Source organism: Talpa europaea (genome assembly GCF_964194135.1).
Source record: "Talpa europaea genome assembly, chromosome: 15".
Classification (NCBI taxonomy): Eukaryota; Metazoa; Chordata; class Mammalia; order Eulipotyphla; family Talpidae; genus Talpa; species Talpa europaea.
In genome coordinates, this window is record NC_140083.1 from 39936613 (window position 1) to 39950516 (window position 13904).

General features: G+C 38.7%; 1 protein-coding gene across 1 annotated transcript; it reads left to right on the top strand.

Annotated features, from left to right (window-relative positions):
• Positions 1–286: 286 nt before the first annotated feature.
• SINHCAF (SIN3-HDAC complex associated factor) lies at positions 287–11856 on the top strand (the record flags this gene model as incomplete). The annotated part of the gene is made up of 5 exons (XM_084255598.1): positions 287–490; positions 1623–1722; positions 3065–3191; positions 7360–7510; positions 11697–11856. Exons 1-5 carry the CDS (start codon positions 363–365, stop codon positions 11854–11856), a joined length of 666 nt encoding a protein of 221 aa, XP_084111724.1. The 5' UTR covers positions 287–362.
• Positions 11857–13904: the final 2048 nt, after the last annotated feature.

Sequence of the window (13904 nt, forward strand, 5' to 3'; positions counted from 1 at the left end):
TGCATCCTTTGTGCCTGATTTTGCCGTTTTACAGGATTGTTAGGAGTGGCGTTACATTTTATGCCTTAAAAATGCCTCCTTTGCCCCATTTTTAGAGTAAATGTTTGCCAAGAGGGTGGACGGAGGTAAGAGGCCTGATTAAATAACTGAGCTGTTTGGTGAGTTTTATGTGCTTGCCTTGCTGGTGGCAAGAATGTAGGCAGGTGCAGGGACTCTTCTCCAGAGCCCCTGTCTGGATTGGTCAGTAATACCAAGTTGTTGGGAAGGGGGAAACAGAACTCTCTTAATGGTTTCTTGTTTATAACCCTCAACAAAACTCTGTTAATTCCCTTGGCTTTACAGACTATTGCCCAGAAGAAAAGATGTTTGGTTTTCACAAGCCAAAGATGTACCGAAGTATAGAGGGCTGCTGTATTTGCAGAGCTAAGTCCTCTAGTTCTCGATTCACTGACAGTAAACGTTATGAAAAGGACTTCCAGAGCTGTTTTGGGTAAGGTCATCTGATGTTTGTGCCATTCTTAGAATGAGAAAGATCACAGCATATGGAACTATTTCCCAGAGAGGTGCCTGGAGCAAAGTGCTAGTAATTCCAATCCCTTGTATTTCAGTCTAGACTGTTTGAAGGGGCCTGCTTATGGCGGGATCAAGAAGTGCTGACAGCCTGTCCTTTCCCAGATCATGAGTACCTATGACCAGATTAATGGTTGAAGCCCCTTGTAGTTGTAACCAAACCCTTTGTTGTTGATTTCAGAATATATAAAGGGATCTTTTAAAGATCAGCTTCATTTTTTCTTATAATAGTCTCCATCCAACCACTTTATTTAATCAGCGTATATTTTGAAGGTTGTGAAAGAATATACCAGTCTTGACTTTTTAAATTGCATTTTTCTCAATGTCTTCATTTTCAGTTGTACACATCGCAAATACTAGTATTTTTCTGCGTGTGTTTATAGTACAGGAAAAGTGTGGTAAATGAAAGTTCCTCAGATATAATTAAAAAAACAGCTTTAACTAGATCTAGAGATTCCTCCCTCAACACCCCCCCACACTCACTTTTTTTTTAATAATAAATTTTATTTTTATATTCCCCATACAATTGCAACCCCCCCCCCATTCTAACCCCAATCCCTCCCCTCCCACCCCCCACCCCCCAAAAAGTGTCTCTGGTTCATAGTTTTTTGTACACACACTCACTTTTTAAAAATTCTGATGCTGCTTTGGTTTTGTTTGTTGTGAAACTAGAATATCATGGTATTTTGTTTTACTTAAAGTGTGATTTGGTTGCCTGTGAAGTGTCTGTACATTACAGGAAAGACTTATTGAATGGCATTGTTTAAACCACGGTAACCGGGGTGTCCCCTGGGCATTACATTTTACTGTTTAATTTTAAAACAACCTGTATTTCAAAGTGACCAAATTGGAGTACGTAGAACTGCTTCATTAGATGTAGACCTGAAGTTAATTTCTGAACTATACCACAGAAACAGTGGATGATCCTCTAGGATAGTTAGAAATAGCATCTACAAACTAGAAGTGGTGGTCATATTTTCTAAAAGAAATGTACTTACAGGAATTCTTTTCCTGGACAGAGGACTCACAAAGGCTCTGTTGTTCTCTTACAGGTTGCATGAGACTCGCTCAGGAGACATCTGCAATGCCTGTGTTCTGCTTGTGAAAAGATGGAAGAAATTACCGGCAGGATCCAAAAAAAACTGGAATCATGTTAGTTTATCTTTTGTCTTTCTCAATTATACTTCTATTGTAATTATGGTAACTTCAGTTTTCCCTCTTAATAGAGGAAATAGTCTATCCCTAGGGTGGAAAAGTCTGAAAAGAATAAAGAGAGGCAGTAGTTGTTGCCAAGATATGTCACTTAATTCTTTGTGGTGCTTGGGAGCAAAACAGTGTGGCTAGCATTTCCCTGAGGCTCTTTCCTCTAGGCCCATTTTGGAGATTCACCATGTACATTTCACAATTTGTAGGTTCAGTTCAGCAAATCCTCTTGCTAGTTAGACGGGGATCCCGTTTCATCTCTTAGGACACATTCATGCTGGTTTATTCTCTGTACTTACATCTAGTTGAGATCAGATTGCTGTGTAATGTGTTCTCTGTGCCTCTGTTTCCTCATGTCCTCAAATTGTTCATAAAATATTTTAGTGACCAGAGCAGCACTTTTTAGTCTTATTTTTTCCTGCATGCTAACTTTGAGAAGTTACAAAATTATACAAAATACTTGTTTTTATGTAGGCATGCATTATTTCCTTTACCTTTTTTCCTATGCTAGCCTTACTCTGTCCTTTGGTGACGATTTACATTATTGCGGTAGGTTTTTGTGGGTTTGTTAGCTTACAAAGTTGAGTTTTTTTACTTTAATAGCTGGAAAAGACCCAAATTGTATTTTCTGCAAGTGATGGCAACCTTTTTACATAAGGGCAGAAATCTGCAAATAGTAAATGTGAGTGCATGAGAAATGGAGCGGGCGTGGGGGGAGTATACTGTGGCATGCATGCCGTTGCCAGCACTTGCCTCACTTGGGGATGGAAGGTGCTGGAAAAGAGCATAGAGCACGGGTCTGGAACCCTTGACTTCAGTCTTGTCCCCTTCCCACCCACCTTCGCCTATTTACTATCTTAGCAAAATATGGCGAAAGACATAATTTAATTTACTTCACCTTAAAATTGGAGTAGCAAACATAGTCCCCTTGCTGCTTTGGAATGGTGGCAGAATTAAAAGTATATAAAAATTTTCTGTGAAATGCAGAATATTACCCCGTAGAAAGGTCAGACTTTATTTTCCTTCACTTGCATCATTCTCACCGTATGTAAATCTACTAAAATTTTTTGTCCAACAGACTCCTTCTCTTGCTTACTTCAAAGGGGGAAAAAAAATGCTAGGTAAATGGCTCTTTAATGGCCATGTGGTGATTAAAAGTGAGCATGGCTGTCAAACACTGTGACTAGAAAACTTGTCAGATTTGTCTCTTTCAAACAGGCATTTGTCTGAATCAAAGGCACATGCACGCGTCATTTTTTAATGGTATTAAATATTCAGCATTTTCTTCCAGGTGGTAGATGCAAGGGCAGGGCCCAGTCTGAAGACTACACTGAAACCAAAGAAAGTCAAAACTCTGTCTGGAAACAGGATGAAAAGCACCCAGATCAGTAAACTGCAGAAGGAATTTAAACGTCACAGTAAGTTGGATACTGAAATACGAGATTTCACTTGAGAATATTGTTCTGTTTTCATTTTTGTCTGGGGTAATATATGGTATGTGTTTTTTATTTATTTTAAAAATGAGAGTGTTGAAGGCAGTGTTGACTTGGAGAATTCATTTTTATTTCTATGAAGTTTTAGAACTCTTGTCTTGATTTCATGAAAGTACTTTCATTAACTGGCCACTTCTGATTGTGCTGAGACCATTCTGATCTCTGGACATCTTGATTTAAGGGGCATTGTTGTATGGAATGATGAAATCGGGAAGGAATGACAAAGGAGTATCAAGCTCATGTAGTCTTACAGGAAGTCTTCCTTGGGGATGAGTAGAGGTACCTGTAGTGATATATCTGTATTTGGGAATTCAGATTTTGAAAAGGATATACAGTGCACATAGTGTCATTATATAATATTTGTGTTACTGTGGGGTGATGGGAATCAGCACTGTTGAGTCAGACACATTAGTATTTCTGCAGCGAAAATGTAGTATTCACATAAGTGTAATAAGTAAACTGTAAATAGTCTGGTTGGGTTTGGCTCAGTATTCAGGTCAAGGCCAGATTTTATGACCAAATCAGTCGCTTATAAACTTTTAATAATTTTAGATCTTTTTCAGAATTGTGGGTAAGGGCTGTTAACCTGTATGGGGGGTTTTCAGGATTAAAATAAATTTTATAGGACCTTATTAGACAAAATACTATCAGTCTAGACAGACAGTTGTCTGCTTGTTTTAGAATCATGGAGAAAGGTGAATGTACTGTGAGGAAGGAAGAACAATCATCTCTAGAGCATTTTGGTGTCTTTACCAAGCATTTTACCTGAGCAATTAATTATCTCAGTGCTTTCTGATTTGAGATTACACAAGGAGACGGAGCGAGGGCTTACCTCACCCTAGGTTAGTTAGTGAGTGCTAGAGATGAATTTGTCTATAGGTTTGTCAAATTGCAAAGCTGCCACGGTCTTTCTGCAGCACCATGTTGGTCTCTGGAACAGTATAACCATTGTCCCTGGGACCCTAAATTTTCCCAGACCATGTGTCTTCACTGCTTTTGAGTAAGCAGGTGCTCCCTACAATTATTCTGGCACTGTGTTAATTAGATATTTGGCCAAAACATTTGAATACATCTGCAGCAAAGTATTTAGGTAAAGTGAAATTGAAATGGGTATGTATTTTGATGTGTTACTTTCTTAAGCAATTATCACCAAGGGGTGAAAAAAAACAACCAGAAAACAGCTGTAACTCTAACCTCCGTTTTCACTAAAAGTGTTAATGAACATTTGGGAACTAGTAATTTTCTCCTGCCTCTTGAAGGTTAGAGGGATTGATTATTCAAACTTGCCTTCTTAGCTCCTCCCTTTAATTATAAGGACAATGATAGCTGACTGCCTTTTGCCTTACCTAATGGAGTATGTCCAGTACCACTTTAGATTTTTACAATAAAGCTTCATGTGGAGAGGTTGGAGGCTGAGCTGCTCCCAGGAGTGCTGCAAATGCTGGCTCAGGGCCCTGTCTCGTGAGACCACTCCTTGCCTGTATCCCGCTAATCCTGACCTATGCTCCTTCCCACCTCTGTCAGCGTTAGCTCTTCTCTTTAGCTCATCCTTCTTCCTAAAACCTGAATTGATTTCCAGTTGTTATGGAATATAGTTCAATATCCCTAGCAAGTCTTGGAAGCCACCTTCGACAGAGGATGTGGGGCTGAGCAGCCCATGCTTGTGCCTATGTTTGGCTACTGAGGCTTGGCATGCTACTCTGTCCTGCCTACTCCATGCCATCTGACCACGCCGTTAATGGCTTTCCAAATCCTGGCTAATGTTGAAGGTTTTAAACAATCACACTTATTTGAAGTGTTTCCAGGCCTACATTTTAGAGGTTTTTTTTTTCTCGTGACATTTGTAGGTAATCAGTTGTGTACCGCAATAGTATTGCAGATATTGGAGTAAGACACGCAAAATCGTGACATTTATAAATAATCAGTTGTATACTGCAGTAGTGCAGATATTGGAGTAAGACACACAAAATTGCCACTTTCACAGGTCGAAAATGTTCAAAAATAACTAGTTTTGAATGAGTCCAAAGATAGCAAGTACTTTTTTAAGGTGGTTCATTCACTGACAGCTGCTCTGTTCATTTGGGAGGTCTTAAACATGTCATAGACTTGCTCCTTTAAAGCCTGCTATTCTTGAGGATTTTGTTTTTTATGAAATTATGCTAATCACATATTGGAAGTAAATCGACATATTAAACATTAATGGTGTTCTCTTTGTTTCAGACAACTAATCTTTTGATGTTTTATGTGACTTTTTGATAATACAAAATACTATGAGCTCTTTTAAGACCCATTTTTGTGGGTTTTTTTCCCCAGTCTGTTTGTTCCTATGCAGGATGATACCTGGTTTGATGTTCCATAAGTACTTAATGATATTGGATTGGCCGACTGACTTGGATTGCTCTGTCCATGATGGGGGTGGGTGGTTAGCTAACGTAGGGTGTGGTAGGTGCGACCCTGTTTGTGATAGTGCTGTGCAACAGGCCTCATAGTGCAGGGAGAGCAACCAAAGAGTTCATTTTCCTGACCTGTAAGTTTATATGAAGTCTTCTGAGGGCAAAATCACTAAATCATGTTGAGCTTATATATTTGATGAATTGCCTTTATTCATTTTTAAATTCTGATCAGTTGTTTCCCTCTACAGGTAAGGTGTCATTTTTCTTCAGTTGCTTTCAAGATTTTTTCTTTGTCTTTAGTTTCCGGACGTTAACTAGGATATGTCTTGGCAGTGATTTCTTCGGGTATATCCCCAGGGGTTTGCTCAGTTCCTTGGTTTCGGTCTCCTACCAAATTTAGCAAATTCTCAGCCGTTTTATTTCTCTGAGTGCTTTTTCACCTCCACTCCCTTCCTTTTCTACTTCCAGGATTGCAGTGGCATGTATGTAGATTTTTTTTTTTGTTGTTAGAGTTCTGTGGGTCTCTAATGCTCTGTTTGTTTTTCTGTGTTGTTCGCTTGGGTAATTTCTATTCTTCCAGTTCACTGATTGTAACCTCCATCCCCTCCATTATGCTCGGGAGTCCATCCACTGAACTTTTTGTTTGGTTTATTGAAACAAAATTCGGTGTGAATTTCAAATTTGGTTCTGCTCCCCCCCCACCTTTTTTTTCTTTTAAGACTTCCTACTGGCAGAGATTGTTTTGTTTCAAGTATTGAAACAAAATTATTGTCAGACAATCCAAATATCCCCGTCATCTTGGTGTTGATATCTGCTGACCTTTTCATTCAGTTTGAGGTGTTCCTGGTTCTGGCTGTGATATTTTTACTTCTAAAATTATTGTTATGAGATGCTGGATCTCATTTAAACCTGCTTTTAAGTAGTTTTTTTTGATCCCTTCAACAGGGGGAGGTAGGAGGACCACCACCTTGTTGCTCCCACACAATGTTAGAAGGAAGCTTCCCCAGTCAGCCTCCTCGCCTTCTCTGACATCTGAGTTGGGTGGGGTGGGGGTGCCGGTCCTTGTGGGGGGCCACTTCATCCTCTCTGAGGGTAGCAATCTAGAGGCCCTAACACCCCACCCCAACCCTCCCCTACAAACACTCTTGGCCCTGCTGGGGTGGGTGGGGTTGGGACTTTTTTTGTGGTGTTTGAGTAGAATAGAATGGTTATTATTCAATAAAAGTTTTCTGTCTTGTTAGGTGGCCTCTTTCCTGGGCCTTTGCTAGAGAGAGCAGGCTTTTTTTTGCCTTTCTTCATATTTGGTGTATTTGGGTTGCTGGCTTCTTCAGCTCCAAGACAGATTTATGTGACAAAAGAAAAACCATAAATACTAGGAACCCCTCACCTCTGTATCCTTTCTTACCTCTTGAGCTCTTCCCTAGCTGTTGTCACTTTTCAGTCTTTAGGTTTATTGTTACGTAATATGCACAGTTTTTAGTTCTATTTAGTTAGGAATAGGGGAAAGTTAGTGTGCTTTTATCTTCCTGAAAGTTTAAGTCCTCATTTTCTTTTAGAAACATTTTAGTACAGAATCTTCAAATATCAGCAGTGAGTAGAAAATAAATTCCTTTATTCTTTTTGCTAATTTGTGCAGTGTTGTATGCTGGGGCTGAGCTGCGACTGCATATAAATGGGATTGTACCTATCTCCTCTTCCAGATTCTGATGCTCACAGCACCACCTCAAGTGCCTCCCCTGCCCAGTCTCCCTGTTACAGTAACCAGTCAGATGATGGCTCCGACACAGAGATGGCTTCTGGCTCTAACCGAACGCCCGTATTTTCCTTCCTAGACCTCACATACTGGAAAAGGTACAAGCAACAGACAATGTCGCTCACCAGCAAGCCTCTTAATCACAGGCAACAGTTTCCTACATAAAGTGGCATTTGGCAAACAGCTGGTAGCACACATGGTTGGAGGTGGATTAGGCAAGAATTGAGCTGAGAGTTGGAATTTTGTGTGTTTGTCCTTTTAAAATTGATATACAGTAAAAATCACATCAGAGGCCCTAAATTTCCTATAATTTTCCTAGACTACGTATTCATTCGGACCAACTTTCCCACACAAAAAAAAATAAGCAGGGGTCTCCTAGGAATACAATTTCTACATTTTTAAAAATGTCACAGATTAGTGTACAAATAAGTAAGGAATCAGACCAAATGCTAAATGAATGTGCTAAATGAATATTCAAAAAACCCTGGGAAAGAGAAAATGATTAAGGATTTTCTGGTGCAGATTTGGGAAGACTGACATAAGCAGTCATCTTAGAGGTAAAAAAAATTCACCCATAGACACAGGATCCATAGAACTTGAAAGACGAAATACATCTCTAAGCAGTGAGATAGTAGGTGTTATTTTCAAGAAAACAAGGCCACAAAGAACTTTGAGCTCTTAGCATGAACAAAGAAAGCTAAAAAGCAATAGATTATACTTCAATGGCCAAGAAATAATAACTCCAGCTAGAATTATACATACGTAGCAGAAATTGTGAAGAAGGGCATAGACATTTTGACTAGGGAAGAAACAGATTTTGTTTCCAACTAATCTTAATTACAAAAATTCTATGGGTAGGAAAAAGAGATCCCAGATTGAAATTCTGAGGATGAACAAAGAAGCAAATATTTAGGTAAATTTAAACAAACATTGCTAAATAATGTCATAACAAGCATAAAAATAATAAACATAATATATAGCATGGGCCTCCCTGGTGGCTCACAGGTTAAAGTAATAGCGCTATGAAGTTGTGGACAGCCGCTGTGGCATGAGTTCGATCTCCAGCCTGGGAGCTCAAACACATGGCGCAGCAGACTTCTCCTTTCTCACCTGCTGCTCCCCTCAGCAGTGGATTTCAGTAGATCCACCTGTTCTCACTTTGTGTTTGGTGAATCCTTCCCCTGCCCTGCACCTCTGGCCTATCCCCCCCCCATTCTTGTATGCATAAATTTTAAAAAAAATCTTTAAAAAAATACATAGCATAAACATAAAACAAACATTATTTAAAATGAAAATAGTTGTGGGATTTAAAAAAAAAATTACATGATAACAGTAACATTAAGTGTAAAGGTAATAGGGCCTCCCTGGTGGCGCAAGGGGTTTAAGCACAGCACTGTGAAGCTATCCATAGCCTCTGCAGTACGAGTTCGATCCCTGGCTGGCCAAGAAGCTACCCACATGGCATAGCAGACCTCTCCTGTTTCGCCCCCTGCTCCCCTCAGCAGTGTATCTCAGTAGATCCACCTGTTCTGTTGGATCCACCTGTGCTTGGTCTCTGGTGAATCTTCTCACCCCCCGCACTTCTGCCCTGTACCTCAGTTCTTGTATGCATAAATAAATCTTTAAAAAAAAGTATAAAGGTAATAGTATTATATTCAGAGTTTGTGTCCTTATAGCCTTTGCAATGTTGACAGTAAATACATTGAAAAACTTCAGAATTGCATTAACTATGTAACTTCTAAATGATTAATAATAAAGATTGTAAAGCCTCTAGAAAAGAAAAAATTTTAAATATGCATAGTAAAACAAAGTGATAATATAAATGTTTTTAAATTAAGCTGTGAGTTCAGCAAGCAAGTATAATATAAATTTTAAATATACTATAAAAAAACACTATAAATATGTGAAGTTAAAGAAGTGGGTAGAGGATAAGTTATTACTGTCTTTAATGCTTCTTTACAAAAGAAGAGTAAAATGGTAATCTAGCCGAAAACTCAATGAAACCCAATACAAGGAAAAATTCAAGCAAGGACATCCTAGAGATGCAGGTAGAAATAAATAGTGTAGAAGCTGGGAGGTGTGGGGAAGACCAGCACAGCTGAGTGATAGCATTAAATGCAAAAGCAGACACCAAGTTTGATGCATTACAGTGATGAACTTTTATTCCTCACACGACACTATAAAGAAATAATCTAATGCATACATGCAACTAAGGGTGTATCAAGAATATACAAACTCCTACAAAGGGAAAACAGAAACACCAATGTGAAAATGAGCACAAGGTTTGAGAAAGTAGATATCATGTGGAAGGAACAGTCCATTAAATAACCCATGAAGGGGCCTCCCTGGTGGCTTAGGGGTTAAGTCTCAGCACTATCAGTGTTATCACCACAATGGCCTGAGTTCGATCCCCTGCCAGGGAGGTAATCCACCTGTGGCACAGTAGACTCCTCGGCAGTGTATTTCAGTAGATCTGCCTGTTCTGCTCCCCAGTCTGTCTCTGGTGAATCCTCTCACCCTCCACACCTCTGGCCTGCACCCCAGTTCTTCTACACAACAATAAATAAAATCTTTTTTAAAAAATAAAAAACCCGAGGGGAGGGATTGGGGTCAGAATGGGAGGGTTGCAATTGTATGGGGAATATAAAAATAAAATTTATTATTTAAAAAATAATAATAAAAAATAAAAAAAAAATAAAAAGCCCATGAAGATGTCTTTAACCTTTTAGATAATCAAGGAGATAGAAATTAAGATCTCTATATGAAATGCCATTTCTACAGCCACTAGATTGGCAAAAATGAAATATTGCCAAATTCTGGAGTGTCTGAGGTGATAAGAACACTGTTGGTTAAAAAAAAAAAAACATGCTGATAAGTCAGAGTTGAAGATGCTCCCACTCCTGCAGCCCAGCAACATAACCTAAGAGGACATCTCCCGGTGTGTGCAATGTATTCGTAGTAGCAGAAACTGCCTCATCATAGACTACCATGTTCACATGGTGGATTACTCCATGTGGGTTAAAATAAATGGTCTAACAATATGTGTGAGCCTCCTTAATAAGCTGAAAAAAACCATAGCAGTGCGATTGCATATGTGTTTTTTTATATATATGTATGTATGTATGTATGTATGTGATTTTATATCTATATGTCTATAACAGGTTTATAGATTAGCTTTTGACCAATTCGAGCTTGAGCTGAATGGGTCCACTTAGATACAGATTTTCTTATAAACAGACAGGTAAACTAGTATTGACGAAAAGAGTACAGCACTGTTAATGTGATTTCTTTTATGATTTTCTTTAACACTCAGTCTGTTGTGAGAATACAGTATATTACACATAAAACATGTAAAATATGTGTTAATTGACAATTATAAGAGTTCCAGTCAACAGCAGCTATTAAGTTTTGGGGCTGACTAAAGTTATAGTGGGATTTTCAACTTTGAATGGGTAGGGTTTGATGCCCCAACCCCACTCTAGTTGTTCAAAGGTAAGCTTTGTGGGTGTGTATTCATATTTATTTATATATTTTTAAAAAGATTTATTTATTTATGCATATAAGAACTGGGCTTTAAGCCAGAGGTGCAGGGAGTGAGAGGATTCACCAGAGAGAGTGGGGAGCAGAACAGGCCTATCTACTGAAACACATTGCTGAAGGGAGCAGCGGGAGAAGCAGGGGAAGTCTGCTGCACCGTCTGGGTCAGCTCCCTGGCTGACCAGGGATCGAACTCATGCTGGCAGTAGCTTAATAGCGTTGTCTTTTACCCCTGCACTACCAAGGAGACCCGTGTATTCATATTTATAATCAAAGCAGATTCAAATGTGATAAAACCATGAAGTGTAAAGAGGAAGGGGGAATGATAAACCTAAAATTAAGGCAAGAAGGAGAAAAGGTGGGTTTGGAGAGGGGCATATAAGGGGCTAAATCTTTTATGTATATTTGATAATTGTGTATATATTTTTTGATATATTCTGCATTTACTTAAAGTCAGCATTGTCTACCTGTTTATGGTGACTGTTTTTCTTCAAAGTTGGTGTTTTGGTAGGAAATAGTTTACAGCCTTTCAGAGCCACTTTGGAAACTGCTGTCTCAGAGTCTTTCCCCCCCTTTATGCTGGACAGGACTCTAAGTGTGGGATTTTTGGGACCAGGTTATTCCCTCTCATCTGGATGTGATTTGATCACGTTGTACTCATTAAAATGAGTGATTTTTAAATTTTTCTTTTGATATTCCTACTCTGCCTTACTATTGTACTTTGTTCTCCTTTTTTTTTTCTTTTAGACAGAAAATTTGTTGTGGGATTATCTACAAAGGTCGTTTTGGGGAAGTGCTCATCGACACGCATCTCTTCAAGCCTTGCTGCAGCAACAAGAAAGCAGCTGCAGAGAAACCGGAGGTGCAGGGGCCGGAGCCTCTGCCCAGCCCCACTCAGGAGTGGTGACTGAGGTTTTGTAGAAGGGGAACAAGCATGATTTACATTTTGGAAAGAAAACAAAGCAACAAAATGACCCTCCTGTTTTTAACTTGGATACCTGCTATTCTGCCAAAAGACAATTTCTAGAATAGTTTTGAATGGGTTATTTTTCCTCCAGGTTCACAAACTCTTTAAGCCAGTTTCTAGCTTACTAAAAGAAAGAGAGAGATGTACATAATATTTAAGAGGCTGAGTATTTCATAGGAAAGCTGAATGCTGCTGTAAAGTGCTCTTTAAGTCTTTTTTTTTTTTTTTTAAATCCCCTTCTAATGAATGAAACTAGGGGAATTTCAGGGGTCAGAGGTGGGATTTGTTGTATGATAAATGTATGTAGTTTTAGTCTTTCTATATTGAAGCAGTGGTTGGGGCATTTTTTAAGATGGCTGGCTACACTTGTTTTCCTTTGTGATAATAAATTTGTCATAATTCAGTACCATGGACTTGTCCTAGAGTAATAGTTAATAACGTGGAAATACTAAGGTCTTGGCCAAGGTTCTGATGATTCAAACCTGTACTACTGAATATTAAGCAGGACAGACTAAGCTCTCTGGTACAAAGACCTTGCAGGAGTCATTTCTGAGTATACAGAGAGATAACTTGACTGTATACTTTGTGTCCTGTGTCACCTCCCTCCAATATCTGATAAAGATCTTACATTAAACTTCTAAGCAGACTCAAGCTCCTCCTGGAGAAAAGTCAAGTCTGTATACTAAGCAGTCCCGAGTGAGCAGCGCCAACATGTAAACCCCGTGGTAAAGAACACGCTCTATTAAAAGTCCAATTATCTGAAAAATAACATGCAAGTTTTCAGGGTGGTATGCACAAAGGTTACTGCTCCTCAAGGCACGTTCTCCAAGGCCTTGCTGAGAGCGCACATAATTGACTCTTTGTGTCACAGGACTAGCAACTTCATTGAAACCTGCACAATTCAGTTTTATCTCTGGATTACTTCAGTTGACCTTTGTGAAGGTTTTATCTGTGTAGAGTGGGTGTTTGTTGTTTTAAGCTATTAGGGGTTTGGGGTTTTGTTTTTGTTTTTGTTTTCACTCAAAGTAGAATTTTACTAAAAGGAAAGAGGTGTGTGTTAATGCTGAGTGTGGGTTGGTTTTGGTTTGGTTTCTTTTAGTAAGGCTTTCTGAACATTGAGATGTTAGATGATACATAAAACTTGAACGTGGAGCTCTTCAGTTCCAAAGTCTTCACTGAAAGCTTCTTACTTGAACCCAAACCAAAGTACTCTCATTGCCTCTTTTCTAAAAGTTCAGGAAAAATATATCAACAGTTGAGACTTTTCATGATATGAGCATCATTTGCCTACCGTATAGTAATCTGACTCAGTGCTTATTTTTTAAACTGGATTTTAAACATTGGATAGTATAAATAACATAAGGAGTGAGCCACTTTTTATGGGCATCTATAGTTTTATAGTTCTTAATCTAAACTTAAATTTTTATATTCCTTATGGAAAAACTACAAGCCGCCATATGTACGGCCTACACAGTGGGTGGGCGTGTCAGCTCTCCCAGCCTGGGGGGTGCACAAGGGTCCCAGCCATTATCATCTTCCTCAGTTATTTTAAATGGTTTTTTTTTTTTTTTTTTTGTACATCTTGGCGCAGTATTGGTGGTAGAATATACTATAATATGGATCATCTCTACTTCTGTATTTATTTATTTATTACTAGACCTCAACCACAGTCGTCTTTCCCCCTTCCACCTCTCTTTGCCTGTAGGATGTACTGTATGTAGTCATGCACTTTGTATTAATATATTAGAAATCTATAAATCTGTTTTGTACTTTTTATACTGTTGGATACTTATAATCAAAACTTTTACTAGGGTATTGAATAAATTTAGTCTTATTAGAAAATAAAAAGCTGTTTTGTGGATTTGTTTAAAAGGTATTCTTAGGTAAGAACAACTGGTGTTTTGGCCTTCACAGATATTTGATTTAATGAGATAAAGAACATTGTCTTTACTGAGAAATACAGACTTTAAAAGACATTATAATTGACA